At 35.1% G+C, this 19,904-nt stretch overlaps 1 protein-coding gene and 2 pseudogenes across 1 annotated transcript; 2 read left to right on the top strand and 1 right to left on the bottom strand.

Annotated features, from left to right (window-relative positions):
- Nucleotides 1-540: 540 nt before the first annotated feature.
- On the bottom strand, nucleotides 541-3,965 carry LOC134271893 (cubilin-like; annotated as a pseudogene).
- Nucleotides 3,966-8,912: 4,947 nt separating this feature from the next.
- On the top strand, nucleotides 8,913-11,813 carry LOC134271892 (uncharacterized). Its single transcript, XM_062754122.1, has 9 exons — nucleotides 8,913-9,546; nucleotides 9,790-9,953; nucleotides 10,038-10,146; nucleotides 10,396-10,496; nucleotides 10,585-10,675; nucleotides 10,792-10,946; nucleotides 11,059-11,227; nucleotides 11,532-11,627; nucleotides 11,718-11,813. The coding sequence occupies exons 1-9, from the start codon at nucleotides 9,019-9,021 to the stop codon at nucleotides 11,811-11,813; spliced, it is 1,509 nt and encodes a 502-aa protein (XP_062610106.1). The 5' UTR covers nucleotides 8,913-9,018.
- A 319-nt stretch (nucleotides 11,814-12,132) lies between these two features.
- Nucleotides 12,133-16,501, top strand: LOC134271894 (kyphoscoliosis peptidase-like; annotated as a pseudogene).
- Nucleotides 16,502-19,904: the final 3,403 nt, after the last annotated feature.

Here is a 19,904-nt window from a genome sequence, read left to right as displayed (position 1 = left end):
TCTCACGAAGTAAAACAAAACGCAAACTGGCAAAATTCTTGGTTTGAATTCCAAATTATTATACCTTGCTTGAAAAGCAGGGGATAACAGTGATTTTTAGATGTTAAAAAAATATGTCAGGCTTTTGGGTACCCATCTCCAAATTATTCAGGGGCTTGTACTTGTATCACTTCTGAAAATTTCAAGCCGATTCTTTAATACAATAATGCACCCGTTCTGAATAGGCTATTTTTTTACTTTGTGAATACAGGTATCAATTTATAGGATCTGCTGAGTAAACATTACATGGATTTTTCACAATATCTTCCGGAGGTTTACATGCACTACTTATTTAGTGTTTCAGTGCTCAAGAAATTCCCTAGTTTTAATCCTTGCTCTTATATTTTCAGACAACCCATTAAAATTTTAATCTTTGGCCACGGTTTTAAGCGTCATGGAACAACTAAAATCTATGCAATCTTAACTAGGAATGAGTACATATGACAATTTAACTGCTTTAAATAACTTTGATCCAAGGAAGTACTAATCAATGGTGACCCTTTACCATTGTGACTTCGTACTAAGCTCTGTACAAAGTACGGAGAAGATTACAAGGACCAAGAGACCCAAATACATTGCTGAATCACAAGTCTAACATCCATACACCTGTCTGAATCTGAAACATGAAAAATAGTTTTTCGTCTATATTTGAAATCTAAAGCTGCTTACATTCTATAATCTATACAGTTATCTTTTTCTCCTCCTACTTGCAGTTTTGCAAATAGAGATAAAATCAAAAATTTTTCTGAACTTTGGCGACCATTACCTTTTGTGACCTTTGCATGGTTCGAGGTTGCTGTCTGAAAATTGAGTCAGTTCTTTTGTCTGTTCCCTAGTAGTCGTTGTCTCCGTCACATTCGATTTGGTATTGAATAAGAAAACCATGGCGTCCTACAGTATTGTCACTATAGAACGATATCACGACAGATGACCCTGAAGACGTAAAGGTGAAGGGCATGACCTTTGGGTACTGGGAGCACACAGTTCTTACAGCATTATTATCACAGCGGTCATTTCCTTCAAAGCAGAATTTGCCTTTGGTAAGGTAGTAAGCTTTTGTTTATGTACTGATAATATTAATATGTGCTACTCACCATCATTTTATGTATATTTATCATAGTTACACTGAGTTGGAAGATCGCTTTCATATTAATTGTCTGAAAACATGACGTCAAGATCAACATTTCCGGTGGCGCTCGTAATCACCCAGCGACAACTTTTACCACTGTTAAAAAAGAATAAAATATTTTGTGAAGAATTTTAGTGTATATATTCACAGGTCCGGGGGTTATCTACATCATAATTAATTATATTGAAAAAGACAGTCTCACTTGTTATATAGGCCAGGGAAATTCGGGCTAGAAAGGAATTGTATGTAATCTCCTGCAGACAAGGACTGCACTTGTACAAACTTTCCGGCTGAAACGAAGGGAATATATACACACTTGGTTTTGTTTCACTTACTAGCACCTTTTTGTGGTAGTGTCTTTTACAGGCTTCCTACTAGTTTCTTGGCTGGTGGGTTAACCCTTTGGCTCGATTGATAGAGCACCAGACTGGCACAGGCACTGGGTTTAATCCAAAGCAGAGACAGCTACATGTACATGTCTCTACCTTTGACCCCCTCCAAGAATGAGAAGTCTTCATCTTTTTAGAGTGCCGACGATTATAGGGCGAAGTTCTGGGGACAATCAACCTTTTCCTGCCAATGAACTGTAGATCGGATACCAACGTGGGCGCCAAAATGTAACATAGACATGTAACTGCCTATGCTGGGGATTGATAAAGGGCTTCTGGATTGCCAGTCCTGTACGTCATTGAAAAGCTAAAGGGTTAACCGACCGGTCCATGCTACAAGAGAACACCGTTTACTAGTGTTTGACACTACCACATAATGTTTACATGTACCCTTAGCAATTCAATCAGTTGAAATAAAATAAATTCAGTAATTAACAAGAAAGTTTTGCCTTCCTAGCAATGATTCCTTGAATTCCATTGATTATAGTCATGATTTAAAAATCATTTAAAGATATACCAGTAATTGTAAACATACAGTAATCTTTCGCAGCAACAAAATCCATCTTGAACCCAGCCCTCTGCACGCTTGCGTCGGTTACCAATCGAAGATATGCGAATCGCTTGGTCGTCGAATAGTGTGAAGGCGTGGCCGGTGTTCCACACTTGTTATTTGCAAGGGCAGTGGCTGCTGCTGAATTTCCTTTTAAAATTAAAGGCTTTTATTATTCACAAATTAAAGATTTTTAATGCTTTTTATACAAAAACAATACCAAACAACCATCAAACAGACAAAACAAAAAAAATGATGTGTTTATGGAACACTGATGCCCCTCATGGAAGAATAAATTATATGGCGACGGTTGGCGTTCCTCAAATGGAAGTCATATCCACTTTTAAGGTCTAGAGATAAAAATATGTCGTCACCCTAAGAAAGAAGTGTCTCAGTGAATACCCGGTATATACGTATTTGGAATATGAAATCCATGCATGTATATAGAAAAGTTCTGTATGGAAAGTTAATTCTTTTTCTTTAAAAGTTAGTCAAACTCCAATGTCAATGTCAACATTATTCGAACAAATGTACAGGTATAGGTTTGTCACAAGATAAAACTTTTGAAATATAAAAACCCTAGCATAAACTCTTCAAAAGTTAATATTATAGCAAATGTTGATGTAGGTCAAAATCTAAGGTCATACAAAAAATATTAGATTTTTAGCAGGTATGTATTTGTTATGTTAATTAATTTTTGTACTTATCGATATATTACTTAATTTATTCGATTTCAAAATACAGAATGACATAAAAAAGCAAACAGAATTTTTTTCAATAACAAAAAATGTAGAGTCAAGGTAAAGTCAAGAATACCATCAAGTTTCTTTTTAATGCTATACTGGTACTTAAACAGAAGACAAACAAATTATGTGCACGTCGAAATGTACAGAGATATAAGACTCAACGATCAAGTAAAGAACCAGTTCGTATGTACAAAATAATGTGTGGGCTCAGTATAAACAGGTATTTCAAATACTTTTATCATAAAAAGTAGACATTAATATCTTTTTTTCCCTAAAACTAAACACTCCTTTTGATTCTAGATTCGAATATAAATAATTTGACATTCTAACGCTTTTTTCAATTTTTACAATAGATTTGACAAGATACCTACCATCGTAAATATAAACTTTATCGCCGGGACACGCGGTATTAGGGTCAGAAATAACAAAAGGCGAAGGTCATCCGCTCCCGAGTCAATCCGCCACCAACAATCCATGTTACTATAAATAATTTTAAAAAAACACTCTTCTAAGTCCTATATTTTAGTTTGTTCCTATAAATAGCAATTGACTATCATACATTTTTTGGGGGAAATGACTCTTTTGTAGCCTATTTTCAGCGGGTATTCTGACGATTTTTCCTTCTCAAATTGAATCCACCTACTTAATATAGGATCCGCTCCCTCCGTTGAATCCGACGGATGTCAAAGATATCCAGCTGGTATCGGCAGAAATTTCCTGTGTCGTGACGTCACACAGGGAGGAGACAGAAGCTATAGGACATATAAAAAAACGATGTTACATTTTATTTGTGTTGAACAAATGATTTCATATGAACTGAAAGTTATATTTTACCAGTATCACATTGACACAAATTAGTACAAATGTATTGCATGCATATGCTGATCTCTGCATTTCCAAAAGTACATCATCGAATCAAAGTTGACAAGTTTCACTCCTTTTACTTGTTTTATGTACCTAGAAATATGTTTTACATGTTTTTAACAATACTTAAATAACTTATTTTTATACCCCCACTTGAAAAGTGGGAGGATATATAGTGAACGGGATGTCCGTCCGTCTAGATGTTCGTCTGTCAGTTATGTCTGAACATTACGCTTTGGGGTACTCATCTCTTATCCCCAGTTCTTTTACGTTTTGATCGAACGCATATTTTTAGTTTCCCATAGCAAAACATGGACACTACCATTCTTTGTGTAATATTGAAGGGTGCTATGTAGCAACCGCTAATGATATAACGCCGCACAAATATCATTAATCTTTGCAACTGTATTGCATTAATGGTTGACCTTTTCAACAGCTAATACTAAATCGTCGCTTAATGAAAGAATTATATCATTAAGCAGATGAGCATGTCAACTAATTAATGCAATGATTTATGACATTAAGCGTTGCATTGCAACGCTTAATGATATTTGTATCATTAAAGTATCAGTCACATTATCCAGCGATGGGGTAAACGATGAGAAACCGATGCGTTTTTTGATAAAAATAGCGTGGTTGCCGGCCGGACATCTATAGTAATCGGACGGTGACTGAGGCCATTTGGCGAGTCGGTGGGGGTCGACTGTAGAAAATAAGTTGTAGTTAAAAATCAGCGATGTCTTTACCGATGCCTTACATCGCTCCTCATCGGCAACCCATCATTAACACATCTTCCAAGGAATGGTCGGTGTATGGCCGAGCATCGTCAAGTGTCCGTTAAATCTGAGGTCATCGGGGGGTTGAGTGGTGGGTAACAGACATCGGCCGATCATCGGTCGATGTTCGACCAAACATTTGCCCATAGTCGACTGACGTACGAACGATGTTCACCAATGTATGAGCGATGTAATACACATCTGCCGATTACCTTAGAACATCGTTTTATGATCAGCAATGCATCGCTGGGCCTTTGTATGTCCGGCCGGAAACCACGCCGTTTTTTTTGTTTTTTTTTTTAATCAAAAACGCATTATTTGACCATCATTTACCCATCAATGGATAATGTGGCTGATACTTTAAGGACTACTAGGCCGATGTGAACCGATGTTGGGGCATCGCTCACACCACAGATTACCACCGGTTTACGGCCACCGGCCGGGAAATGTGACTTATGCCTAGGTCACATTTAAGCCGATGGTCGGGCGATTAAATTTTCTGGTCTTGTCGGCTGAAAGAACATGATCGGCCGAAACAAGTATCGGGCGACACGGAGCAGTGTTAATTCCTAGAACACCGATGACTTGGATAAATAACACAAAAAATCACTTTTCTTTAGAAATCAGCAATATTTTTTCATAGATCTATATTCAAATAGGTGACGTGAGTCATGTTTGCAAGGCAAAGTGGCAGAATGTTATAAGATTGCGACTCAATGTTAAAATGTGTGCAAAATTTTGTATAGAATTGCATAAAAACATATCTAAGCAGCAAATAATACTTAAGATTTCTTTATATCTTACTGATAAATAATTTGTTATTTTCGGTCGAAAAATTTATATCAATCCATGCATCAAAATTTTGTTTGTGTTATGAATCCTTAATAGGTTAAATATTCACAAGTCGACCAACCGTCGCCCGATCATCGAGCTCTGAGCTACAGTTTGATTTTAACCATCGGCCGAAAATTTAAGCACCCTTATTGTCAAACGACGGACGACCAACTTAATAAACTGACTGTCGATAGTCGGACGATGATCGAAGGTTCGTCGACAGATAACTTCAAGTGAAGAAATCGGCCACCGATGCAAAAAAAAATTATAACTTGGACCGATGGACAAAAAATTGGTCGGCCGACAAAAAAAGTGGTCAAAATCGGGCAAGACAACGGCCGATGCCGACTGTCACCCGAAGAATCCCATTTTTCAAAACCCGTCGGCCGTTGCTCGTTTTTGGAAATGTGACTGGGGTTTTAGGCATCATTAGCGGTTGCTACAGTGCCCATCTCTTATCCGCAACTCCTCCTATACCACTGAATAAAATTTAATGATACTTTCACCGATTCTTTATTACATAATGCCATTGAGTGCCTCATTTTATTTTTTATCTGATACATATTTCGGGTATCCCAGAGCAAAACATGAACTTTGCCATTATATTCATATGGGAGGCAGGGGTATCATTTAGTGAGCACAGTACTCACAGTACCTCTAATTTTAATTTTTATCATCGAATTCAGTCAGATATAGATACATGTAACACGAAAAACTGAGTGTCTGTTATTTACGAAGTTGTGACAAATATATACAAACTCACCGATTATTGTAAGAATTTTCCCACAAATCCATAGCACCTTTTTTTGAAACTCCTGAAATTGAAATATTTTCATGAAAGGAAACTATTCATATAGTTTAATACTTTTTTATTTACAGACACAAACAAGTTACATGTCTATTACATCATATATTACATTTAATTCCGAATTTTGGTTTCAAAAAAGAGTACAAGTATGCTTACAATTCTATGACTGTAGAATTCTAACATTTTGTAAGGGTTGATCCCTCGGGCTCCCTTTTCTCCGTCTGAAAATGACGACTTGGATCAAGTATTTTTATTAGAAATGTAGCCTTGGTCATTTCATTCTCTTTCAAAACTGTTAGTATGTAATATCAAGTAATTTATATATCTTCTATAATTAAATAAGAAAGTTATGGTCATATGCGCCATATTTCGGTCAGTAACCTTTCCACACAGGGATTTTTTGAATTCCGTTTCACCTTTTACGATTGAAACAGAAATTGTTTCATTATATGATGAAGAAAAGCTTGAAAGAGAACTTTATATTTGAAAGAATGGAAAACTACACTGCAAAATACCCAAGTTTACAGAGAAAGTTTTTAAAGAAACGTAATTAAATATCCATCAAGAATTTTATTGAAAATCACACCCTTCCATTGGTAATTAATGGAAGTTAAAAGGGGCAATTGCAGTTTTACAAATGCTGACATACCAAAAGAAAAAAGTACAGTTATTTTATTAATACAATTTTTTTTTAATAAATCCAGCATTGTCCTTACCTGTTTATTCTCAAACCCCGAGGGAGGAGGTGAAATCTGTAATTCTGTTCTCATCCTACTTTGCAGTATTTTAAAAGCGTGGGTACATACCCTTGTACATTTACCCCCCTGTCAAACTCATTGACAGAGTGACTTTTAAATTCTGAATTGTTCTATCAACAAAAAATATCTAGAAGGACAGAAGGACGTATCGGAATACATCACTTCAGAAACATCAAACAAAATAGATCTGTTTTGTGTATTAGGGCATTCAGACATTTGACAACCCTCTGATAGTAAATCCTGAATGAAATGTTCCTCTCGGGGCAGGAGCAAATTAGTTTTGATGGACAAGGGCGTGACTTGTTGCAATTTGTGTCTTCTCCAGTCTGTACTTAGGATGGTATCACTGGTCAACATCTCAACAATGACTTCTGAAACAATTAATGTACTTTAAGCAGAGGCGTTTTTGAGGTACAATGTACAGTAGAAATGAATCAATAAGACACATAATAGATAAAACTAAAAATTGCGCCATGTTCCAAAAATAGACTCAATTTCTTAATACATCCTCTTGCAAATGACTATTTAGTAATTTTAGTTCCCTTCTAAACATTTGCTAAATATTCATTTTTCTCCTCTTTGTAGTAGACGGGTTGATCCTGATCAAATACATGTAAACCACTTTCTAATCGATGAAATTTAACTTCAGTTTTGTGCCTTAGGCCTCCTTCATGTGCAAAGAAATGTTATTAAAACCAACGTGCCGTGGCGATTTCCTTGTCAATGTGAGAATGTGTACTATATTGCAGATTAATTATCTCCTTCCCATTGGCTGGGTATGAAGGGCTAAAAATGTTCACAGCATTGTTGCTTCTTTATTGAATCTTAAAATATCTTATTATCCCCTAAAAAAATACTATAGTAAACTCACACATCATATGATAGATTTTCCACTTTTCCTAAACATAAACTTTAGTTTAAAGAGAGCGCTAGCTATATATAACATTCTAACACTTCCGAAATTGGTACCTTTGATAATTTTCAAAGAAAGGAATTTCTCTAAACACACCGTTCAAATAAATTGGTCTGAAATGCGTTTGCGATATGTAAGTCATTACACTAAAACAAAAGTTATAAAAAGTACCAATTTAAATTATAATCTTTTTCTTGCGTTTTTGATATTTGTATATCTGACAGGAAGTTGTACGGAGACTTGTAAGTGTAAAACAGAGGTCATAAAGTCAGTGTCACAATGGTTAGAACGTCTGTTCTAGAGTCGCAAAATGGGAGCTGGCCTGGGGGTCATAAAACACAGACGAGCTCACTTTTGTTCTCAGTCTCACTTTTTACAAAGGAACTATATTCCTTTGGAAAAAGTGAGACTGAGATCAAAAGTGAGCTTGTCTAAGTTTTAGGACCCCCATGCCTGATCACTACGTTCCGGATTCGAATCCCACAGCTAAATGTGGAGACCGGTCCTCTGGGCAAGACCGCCCAGTGTCGCAGTAGGTGTTGACCCGAAAAAAGATCTCTCTATGATCAATGGCCGTGAGTGCCGAGTATGTTTAATTTGCAGCTCTACGCCAGCAATTGGTGGCGTCTCGATATCATATGAGCATTTAGTTATTACTGTTTTTCACTAATTACAATGTATATATGTAATACAATCCCTTTTCAATATTAAACAAAAAAAGTTACAGAAATTTTTTTTACAACGTTCCAAGTTCTGTGTTTGTTCTGAAATTGGACACCAGTGTAAACTATTTATTGACTTTACAGGTATTTTATTGACATGTCTTTGCATATCCTGTTACAACGTATTTGAAAACTCCCATAGAAAGTATTTATGTATTGTTTGGTGCATGAGATGTAAGATAAGAGCTTTGTACATTTTACAAGTGAGTAATTGAATGTTACATCTTAATTACTGTTAAGTAGAACAAAAACCACGTGATACTTATCCTGTGCATATTGAATGTATTTGGATTAAATAGGTTTATTTACATTGTTTACATTGTTTGATATATGTTTACATTGTTTGATAATCTAGGTGGACATGACCTATACAAACAATTGGAGACCTTAGCTAAAACTTCTAACATAGTTCATGGAATTGTGCTACTAGTTTTTTTCCGGCTGCATGATACATATGCACTTGCATGAAAAGGTAAAACACTGAGGACCAATGGAGGACATTCTCAAAAATCCAAAGAATTATAAAATCAACGAGGGATTCCGTTATGTCGAAGATAATCTATATTGTGAGGAAATCCGTGTTTGTGATTTATTAGATTCTGAAGTCTCCGGACAAACCATTACATCACCAGTTTATGTCTACAGCAAACGACAGATCGAAACCAACATCAACAATTACAAAACAGCAATACAGAAATCGGGACGCAACATGCAGCTTAATTACGCCGTGAAAGCCAACATGAACCCCTCTATTCTAAAGCTGATGAAGAAACACGGTGTGTCTTTAACACTAGTGAGTGGTTCCGAGCTCCGCCTAGCGTTAACACTTGGATTCGAACCGGGAACTCTTGTATTGAACGGTAACGGGAAGCTTGATTGGGAGGTGGATCTTGCGTGTAAATGTGGCGTCCTTATTAATGTGGACAGTCTGTTTAATCTGAGGCAGATCATACGAGTGTGTCAGGCGGGGGGATATGTGGCCCATGTGTTATTCCGAATTAATCCAGATATTGACCCGGTATAGTATTGTTTTTTCTTTACATTCCAGACTGTAATATTAATGCAACAAAATGTACGAAATAGTCAGATGCAAGAAAAATTTTAAATGGTTTCAAAGAGCATTAGACATTGTCTTGCATAAAATAGTTGATTCTAGAGAAAAAACACAAAAAATTGAAGGCAATATATTCTAATAATTCATTGATACTCATTTTAAATAAATCAACTGTTTAATAAATCTATTTCAAATATCTAATTATAGGACGTTCATTCATATTTATCAACGGGACAAAGTGGCTGCAAATTCGGAATAACGAATGAAGAGCTAGACAGCGTGATACAGATGGCGTGGGAATCAGAGAGAATTCGAGTTCTTGGGCTTCACTGTCACATTGGCTCTACCGTTCACGATGTCGAAAACTTCAGGTACATATAGACGTGTGGGTGGCTTTGACGGGTTTTCATACATTTACACGATTTGGTGATCATAATTGACTTTCATGTTTTCAGAAAAAGCACTCGTATACTTGTGGATTTGTTTGAAAAATTAAGAAACCGGTTTCGTGATATGAAGATTTTGAATTTAGGCGGAGGATTAGCTGTTCCGTATAAAGAACAGGTAAGATATGCTTTATAATTACTACAACATACCGGAATCAAGTGTTTATATTAGTTGAAAGGCTAGTTTGCGCCGCCTCCATATTATAAAGGTCGGGCATTCTGGGAGTCATATGCAGTCAGTCCCAAATGCGTAATTTTGTATGCTTCTCAAAAGAGTTTTAGATTAATGTGTTATTTGCAATGTTGATGTAAATTTTGATGCAAATTACCTTTCTAGGCAAATACGTTATACTTTTACTTCATTTAGATTTTGGTACCAGAAAAGATTAAGCATGAGCTCCATGTTGAATTTGACAGTTGTGAGGATCCAAATAAATTGAAATTATATGAAGATCTTATCAACAACAGGTATGCTTTACTCTCTATATAATTTTTTTTTTCATTCAAGGATGGGAAATATTCAACCTTAACTACTAGTATATTTCTCATTTTGCAGAGTTACTCTTCCCACATTTCTCAGTACGCTTCAAACATATCCCGGAGGCGAGACGACAGTATCAAAATTACGACAGCAACTGCACAAAGAAGTGAAAATTTTTTATATACATGCATAACAGCCATCCATGTAAACATTTTTGTCCATGTGACACTATTTTCCATTCAATGTTAATTTTATAACAAAAATTTCCTGTTTACGTTGCAGATGCTTGCACCAAAACCAGATGATCTGGTTAATTCTGTCTGTGATATTTTGCCAACTGATACCATTGCTATTCTAGAACCCGGTCGTTCAATGGTTGTCAATTCCGCCATTCTTTTGTCACGTGTTCTAGGAACAAAAATATCAACACAGAAAAAGTAAGACTTTAATATATATAGTTGCATACTAAATTCACATGATGGAATAAATACATGAATCACAAAAGCCAAAAATCCAAATTTTTTTTATTACTCTACTATTGTGTTACAGTTACATCGTAATCGATGGATCAATGACAGAGGTAATTCGGCCGTGTTTATATGACGCTTACCATCACATTGAATTAGCAGAACCCAGCCAAGTGAAAGCTTGTAACCAGTCAGTGTTAGATTGGGACATTGTTGGTCCAGTGTGTGAAAGCGCCGATTTCCTTGGAAAGGTTTGACTCAATCATATCACTTACGAGCTATCTTGGAATTTGTTTGGTTCAATTAATTATTTGGTCATTTATTATTACAAGAATAAACGCTTGAGGGTTTGATTTTTGAAAGAAATTCGGAAATTTATGCAAAGAATAAAATAGTGTTATGAATATTCTTGGAAACATTTGAAATGAAATAAATACCAGTACTTAACACAGCTGTATAAAAATCTTGATTTCATTTTTCCTTTTCTGAAAACAAAATTTGAATTTTACTGAAAGCTTATTTCTGAATTTCTGTTGTTATTACTTTGATATATAGGGTCGTAAGATGGTAACGCCACATGAAGGTTGTGGCATCGCAGTTTTTGACACCGGAGCATACTGTAGCAGCATGTCCTCAAATTACAATATGCGGGTAAGTAAAATTAATATTCTCTGACATTTACTTTTTAAAAAATAATGAATATTTCTTAGATTCTAAACTATTTTTTGTTTCTGGTTTTAGGTTCTACTAGCAGAACTACTTGTAGATGGGGATAAAGTTGAAATCATTCGAAAATGTGAAACTTTTGAAAATATGATGAACTGTTATAATGTGTAGAACTAGTCTAAAATTGTAATGTACATATTTACTGCTTTTTGTGAAGAATAAAATGCACGGGCAAAAACTGTGTTAGTTTAATCTTAAATTCGTTTAAGAGTTGTTGTCCTTGACGTTACTATTCCTTTAAACTATGCCTAGTGCTACCTAAGAACAATAATTCAAAACATGCAACCAACTGCATCATTGGTCAAATCACGATTTGTTTAAACACTTTCCACGGCTACGAGTAATAATTAACCACTGAACTTTGAAGAAGAAAATTAAAGCAATGAAGATAATAAATATCTTGTAAAATATGGCTTAATTAAAACTGGAGATGGGCAGTAATTCCTCGACACAAGCATCCTCGACATCGAATGTCAAAAAGCCTGGAGTCCAACGGGAGCCAGACGAAGAAGACGTAAGTATACAGCTGAATTGTCTTTTTTTTCTGTCAAACTAGTGCACGTAAACCGAACTTCATGTACTAAAGAATCAGTATAAAAAACTTGCACATGCCACAAAGAATTCTAGTAGTTTTTGGAGCAGAAAAAATTAATATTTCCTGAAAACAGGTCCCATGGAACACGTAAGATATGTTTAGCATAAACTTAGCATAATACATATGTATTTTATATTTTAGTTTGTTTCCTAAGTTGATCTACATGTAGCTATATTTAATCTTTTAATTACCTTCCTAATCATAGGTAGACGTCCCAGAGTTTCCCCCGGACTAGGACTACCCCCCACCCAAACAGAATTCTCTGAAGAAAGACGATATTTACGAACACTGGAAGTATAAAGATGTACACCAGCATGTCAGGAAGGTGTGAAAAAAATCTATATTATTTATGTCGACTTATGAAAATTTTCAGATCAGCGTGGGATATAAGCAGCTAGGGGGAAAGAGAACCAGCGAAATAGTACTGACAAAAATTACTTATATGAACTGACCTTTTTGTACGACGCTGTTTATTTCAGCGGCGGATTCAGATTCTCGAAGGATTAGTTATAATACTTGCAGTTAATAAATATATGAATTTAATGGAATCAATTTTACAAAGAATCTATATTTTGGGGTTGGATATCCTTGCCTCTGTCAAAGCCACAGCGTTTGATAGCACAATAACCAATTTAGACCTACTATCTTTCTACTGTACATTTTTTGTCCAAAGTAACTGAATTAATACCATCACGCATCACATTCTCATCGCCTTTCATCTTCATTTTCAGTTTCACTGTAATAAATTATACGTTAAAATTGATTTCATTCTTTTCCAGATTCCTGGTAAGATCGACTTATCTTTCCAGCAGCTTCTCGACTACCTCGTGGTGCCGTTCAGGACTGACATGCAGAAGGTGCGCGCGCTGTTCATGTGGCTATGCGTTCAGCCAATAACAACAACCAAATACAAAAATCTGGAAGGATATCCACCCGAAGATCTTGCGAGAACACCCAGAGGATTCATGAAACTCATAAAGGAGGGGGAGAGCTTCGTATGCCTCGCTCTTTGCAGTGCTCTGCAGGTAAAAGTAATGAAAACATAAGGAAACAAATTCTTCTGTAAAATAAAAACTATTAAGAACAACATTTGTGTGCAACATTTATCTTTAATGTTCTTGAGGAATGTATTATTCCTTTGTAGAAAATCGGGAATAAAATGTGCGATAATAAAGGGAGTCTGCAAAAGTGCCGGATACGAAGTAGGGACTACGGATACACTGAAAGACCTCAGGTCCAAATGGAACGTTGTTTGGGTCAAGGACAGCTGGAGATTGATCCATCCTTTGTGGGCGTGTCAAACAGTGATTGGCAAGTCAGGACTGGACAAGTGGACGGCCTACGACGACGAAGAGGAAAACACTGAAGGATGGACCATACAGAAAATCAACGAGTTTTTCTTTCTCACCGACCCGCATGACTTCCTCTATTTCTGCTTCCCGGACGACCCAAAATGGCAGCTTTTGACCGTTCCGTACGACCTTAACCGCTTTGTCCGCGTTCCGTTTTTACAGGAGGCATATTTTGGACTGGGTTTGAAGCTGATCACAGAACAAAGCTGTATTTTACACGATATTGACGGGGTTGTTGAAATCGCATTTCGAGTTCCCTATGATTACCCAACACAAATGAACTATGACCTGCTGTTCAAGCGTGACGAGTCTGAGGTTGACCTTGACAACAAGACGCCATTGAACAAATACGTCCTCATGAACTATGAGGATAATATTTGGACTTTTATTGTTAGATTCCCAGTTCCCGGTGTGTACAAACTGTCAATTTTCGGTGGACATGTCGACCGCGAAATGTTCCACTGGATTGCAGATTTTCGCCTTGTTTGTGAAAATCCGCGAGAAAATTGTGTACCTTTCCCGATGCGCCATGGATCGGTCTTGGTTATTCATACGAAGCCCAGAAGGGTGGACTAATTGATCCTTCTCAAAAATCAGGACTACTGGTCATGAAACCTCATCAAGACGTTCACATCACAATCATGGTAGAAACTGGTATTAATATTAAAGTGAAGTTCTTACACATTTCTAAGTGAGAATGAATTAAAGGGAAAGGTTCTCTACTGTAAAAAGAACGTAGGGAGGATCGATATTATGGGAAAAATTCCTCAGCACGGGACTATCTGATCAAAATCTACCGGGAAGACCAAAGGCGTGAGGGGAGAGATGACCAACATCTGCAATTACATGATCTGTACAGAAGACCCCAGGCCCTCAACCAAAAGGAGGAAGGGTTGGGAGTAAAAACAAATAAATAAATGTACACAGGCTTATTTACGCCCTAACTTCACCTGCAATCGAATTTCAAGGTTTTTAATTCCACCAAGTACTGTTGATAAAGAGTCGTAAGATAACTTTGCGTCTGTTTAATTCAGCTCATTTTGAATTTGTCGAACGACGATGATAGCGAAAAGGATGACTATAACGAAGCCAAAGGTTTCTTTATTTGCAGGGAAAATGATGAATCCATTACTATTTTATGTTTAATGAATTTTACTTGAATTTATTATTAAGGAGAATGCAACAAGCGCCACACTTAATGAAATATCTTACTTCATCTTTATCTTTGTTGTAACCGCGTGATTCATTCTGTATGTTAAAGAATGCTCGAGAGAAGCTGTTGAGGAAGGGTGTCAAAGAGGCCACAGCTGTGAAGGACATTGACTTACTTAAGGTGACCATTGATAAGTTTGTGAATGCTGATTAGAGGACCGCGGGGACTACCAGAAAGCCAGCACCAGGCTGAGAGTTTGGAGGTGAAACAAATGAAGTCACCCCTTTGTAACGGAGTTGTAGGAGATATAGTAATGCACTTTCTGTGATGAGGGGACAGGTTTCCAGGATGTCCTTGTGTTGCAATGAAAGTGACGTTATTTGCCTCTGAATCGATTTTCGATTTACAGTTATGTTTCTTTTGTAAGGGATACTTTGCTTTGAGGTGCCCTTGTTTTTTTAACCTTCTATCACGAGTGTACATGTAACTATGTAATTATTCACATGAATATCCTGTTCACGGCTATTCACATTAAAAAATTTTTTTTTACAATATCATATTAGTTTTTGCACAGCTGGCTAATATTCATATTGCTCACAGACTGTAAGAAATTGTTGTATATAAGATGGTCAAACGTTGATTTGAAAAAGGGAATCATAATTCTGTATAAACATTATACATGAAATGTAAATTTAAAATATGATTAAAAAAAAAAACAATTATTTACAAAGATCGTATTTTCATTTTAATTAATAGTATCCTTCTTACAACAGCTTTGATAAATGCCATCAACAGAAGAAATGACCCCTGCTTAGTTCGAGCAATCTCGATGGCCCGGGGGTCCGGATACGTGCACCGCCTGACCACACTGGTTAAACAAGCAGAAGATCTACTGGCCGAATTACGCCGTCTGAAGGGGTTTCAGCACCCGATTCCAGACCTTAACAAGCCGATAATTGCAGAGTTGATGAACTATAAAAGCCCACTTCCGATGGTTCATGATGTCATGATTGCAACGTTCTTGTTGTTAGGCGAAAAAGAGGAAGATCTCTATGGTTTATTTTTAATTTATTATGATAAAAAGATTACAAACATTTAAATTTTTTTTTTTCATGGGGTTCTCATCCTGAATTACTATCATGATAAAACAGTGATATAGCTTTTCGTTATTGTTGATTTTCAGATTTGGGAATACATTCAAAATCTTATGAGGAAGACAGGCAAAAAGAGCCTGATGAACAGATTTCAAAAGTTTAATCTCGCTATGTACCAGAAGAGGTGAAAACCAAAGCGGAAAATATATTTATGAGGTTTACTGAAGATGACGTCAGAAAGACTAGCGCAGGCGCAGCGTCTTTCTTTGTATGGGTGAGTGTTCAAATCATTCTTAATAAAAATGCGTTTTTGTTGTATTCTCAAATTTTTTTACAACTTACATGTACTTAGCAATCCTACAAAAGAAATTAAATATTTTTAGTAGATGAAATATTTAACATACACAGTATTTAAATATATTTGAATATAAAGGCATAATAATCTTATTAAATGGCAATGTCCATTGAGTGTAAGAACCGTGTAACGAATACTTTTAGTACTTTGATTTCCTCTGTTCTAGATTCAGAAGGTGATGAAAGAGCCTGATCCACCTCCTGTAACAGAAGTAGCCAAAAACAAAAAGTCCAAGAAATGAAAAAAAAATTGCAATGTTAAAATATTCTGACAGAGTTGCGAGTGGGTCATTTTATGTATTAATTTTTGTTCTTCGATTTCATGATTATTGGTCTTTTTTTCAAACATATATCTAGATATTGTACACCACTTCACAATTCATCTTTCCTCATAATATTACTTCTAATTTTAATGGTAGAGTGTAATAAAAGACATTTTCAGAATATTGATCACTTGAGCAAAGTGAATCATATAAATGAATCTGATTTTGAGAATGTTTTTGTTATTATTTCCCGATATGTATAAACTTCTGAATGTTGATATAACAGTGTACATAAATGTATCGTATACAATTGTATAAATAAACTCATAGAAGAAAAAAAATAAAACCAATATTATAATCCTCATTTTAATGACCTTCAAAAAAAATCTTTATACACCTGTCAAACTTTTAAAATCGGATGATCAATAGTTACACCGGATGGTAGAAAATTAGAAATCTATACCTGCAATCGATTTCTCATTTTGAGATGGGGTTTCATCCTCACTCTAGTAAAGTTTTCCAACATTTCCGTCGTGCTGCACTTCCGGACTGATGTTGGATAACGAGTGTCAGTCCGGTGTGTGACGTCACTTTATTCCCTCTTTTTATAAGGTAAGTCATTTGTTAACAGTTTAGCATGTTCTTTGTCCGTTTCTATTTTTTTGCTGCTCGTAACTTTTAATTAGCGATTGAATGAACAACGTAAAGTTATATTTATGTTTTCTTTCTTTTCTTCACCCTCCTTAAACCTTATTTTAAATAAGGACGAAATAAAAAAAACTCAAAATATTTCAATCTTGTTCAACACATTAACAGGTTTTTTTTTTTTAAATCACCCTTTTACTAACTAAAGAAAAACTTGCATATATTCATTTAGAATGGACATAGTGTACACTTTAAACAATGGAATTGATGGATTGGCTGAAACACACATCAATCACAATTACCTCAATATAAACATCTATCCACCGCGTTCCCCTGCCAAATTTGGGAATTTCCTAATTTGAAATGACTCCATTAGTAGTAAATTTCCATGTACTAACATTTCATCTAGAATAATACACTTCTAGATCTATATAAATGTGGTTTAACTTTAGCTGCTAAGGAAGAAGTACAATAACCGCATATTAATTTTTCTGAAAAAGAGAGATAAATCAAATTTATGTAAATATTAAAGCAATATGAGCTGTATTTTTAAAATTTCATTTTGCTGTTAAAATGTGTTACATGTACATGTATAATGATATATTTATATGTAACTTAAATCTTTATAATCAATTAGACTAAAATTAAGCAGAAGAAAGACTTCTTTATACAATCCAATTTACAGTTTTATATAAGAAATCAATATTGTACAGGACAAAATAATGTAATTTTGATTCAATCGAAACTTATTCAGTTATTCCTTCGCAAATATGTACAACAAAAGTTTATTTTAGTTAATTTTTTTCTGTGATTGAAATAGTTATTTACAATTTTGCCACAAAAAATAGACATTAAATATGCAGCTCATATTGCTTTAATTTTTTATCAGCTTCCAGAACATTTAGTAGTCATCAATATGTATCAATAAAGCGTTGAATTTTTCAGTTGTACCAAAGATTTGATAGATTTATCATATTCAGCATAGCTATTGAGTGTTGAATAAAATATCTCTTAATCGTGATCAATATTGAATATTTTAAACAACTATTAAGTGAATAAATAATATGTGCATTCTCAAATTTACAATATATTCATCATAACAAAAGGTGCTTGTTTCAAAAATATTTTCAAGACCTAGATATATCAAACATATCTATTCTAAAATTATTGTAAAATCAAATATTCTAAAAAATGTTATAAATGGCACGTACAAATTTTTAAATATAATTACTCGAGAGCCCCTTATTTCAGAACTTTGTAGAAATTTGAAATTTGCATCATTTTTGAGCCAAAATAAAAAAAAACATAAATGAATATTTTCTTTACTGTATCAAGTGTTCTAAAAATACTATTTATTGCTGTACGTGTTTCATAGCATTAGCAGTGTTGCATGTCTTCAAATAACTTCAAAGCCATGCTCAACCGTCGTAAAGATCTTATTCTTGATCAAGATATGTATCAGCCAACTCAACACAGTCAATAAAAATAGTTCAAACCGACCAAAATTGAATTGCTTAAGTGTCTTATCGATTTAATTGAAAAGCTATTTAACACAATTCCTTATGCCGTATAGAAAGAGAACTGTATGTCGAATATTACAAATATCGGCTTTCATGAATAAGACCCAAGATTTACATAGGGTCTCAAATGTCAATAAAAAGAACAACAAAATGATAAAACCCCCGTACCAAGTCAATTAAATCCCCCAATCATGATCATTTAAAAACAACAAAAGACATACATAATTAATAAAAGATTATTGTTTTAAAAGAGAAATAAATACATTTGGATTAGTGGTGCTCCGATCTCATTAGTAGAGTGGTAAGCATTGGCATTTCTTCCACTGCATTTATCATTATGAGGTATCGGATCTCGACTGATTTGTTCTAATAATTCTTTTTGCATTTGATTGTGTACAATTTTTACTTAAAAATTGGATATTATTAATTTAAAGTGTAAAAAATTTATGCACTATGGGAGGCGGCGCTCGTAACCGACAAAACAAAACACAACTCCGGAGGAATCAAAGCCCCATGGGCCCACGGAAAGTGTGGATGGTAGTCCCCACGGAGACATCTGAACAAGGTCCCCAGTCTCTGGGACCCCCACAAAGAGAGGGGGAGGAGGTGGAGGAAAAGCTCGACATTCCTGACTACATCGACATCCTCCAAGAAAACACAGAGGATGTGGTAAGTTTCGGTAGGAAAATGTAAGGGTGGATCAAAGTACTAGCTATAGCTAGTAGGTGTGTTTTTTTTCACAGAGAATGGAAGAGTGTTGATCTTAATATTTCAGTAGCTGATGTATTTTTTTAATCTGATCGAAGGAGAGATACATTAAACATTTCAATATACTTTGTATAATACAGGTAAGGTACCTCGATTTATGATAATTAAGTCATTCTTTAAATATGGAAGATTTAATTTGATAACTTGTTTAATGATTTATAGGTCTGCACATAGGTATTTATAGATAAAAAATTAAACATAATATAAGGTAAGAATGCAATACATAGTCATTAAAATTACAAACATTATACATGTGTGCATGTTAATTAATACATAGATATGTTTATATCTTAGATTATAAGTTATGTTCTGTAAGATTAACCGATTATTTATAAAATACTTGTAATTATATTTTTGTGTATTAAATCAGAATGACATACCTGTTGTACAAGATGGCTATCCTCCTCCAAAACCAGCCTCGAACCGGAAGTCAGACATTTTAAGAGCAGCTGATATTG

Source organism: Saccostrea cucullata, unplaced genomic scaffold (genome assembly GCF_032062105.1).
Source record: "Saccostrea cucullata isolate Sc308-1 unplaced genomic scaffold, CSIRO_AGI_Scuc_v1 ctg8504, whole genome shotgun sequence".
NCBI lineage: Eukaryota > Metazoa > Mollusca > Bivalvia > Ostreida > Ostreidae > Saccostrea > Saccostrea cuccullata.
The sequence above is the reverse complement of the archived record's forward strand: the minus strand, read 5'-3'. Positions and strand labels throughout refer to the sequence as shown.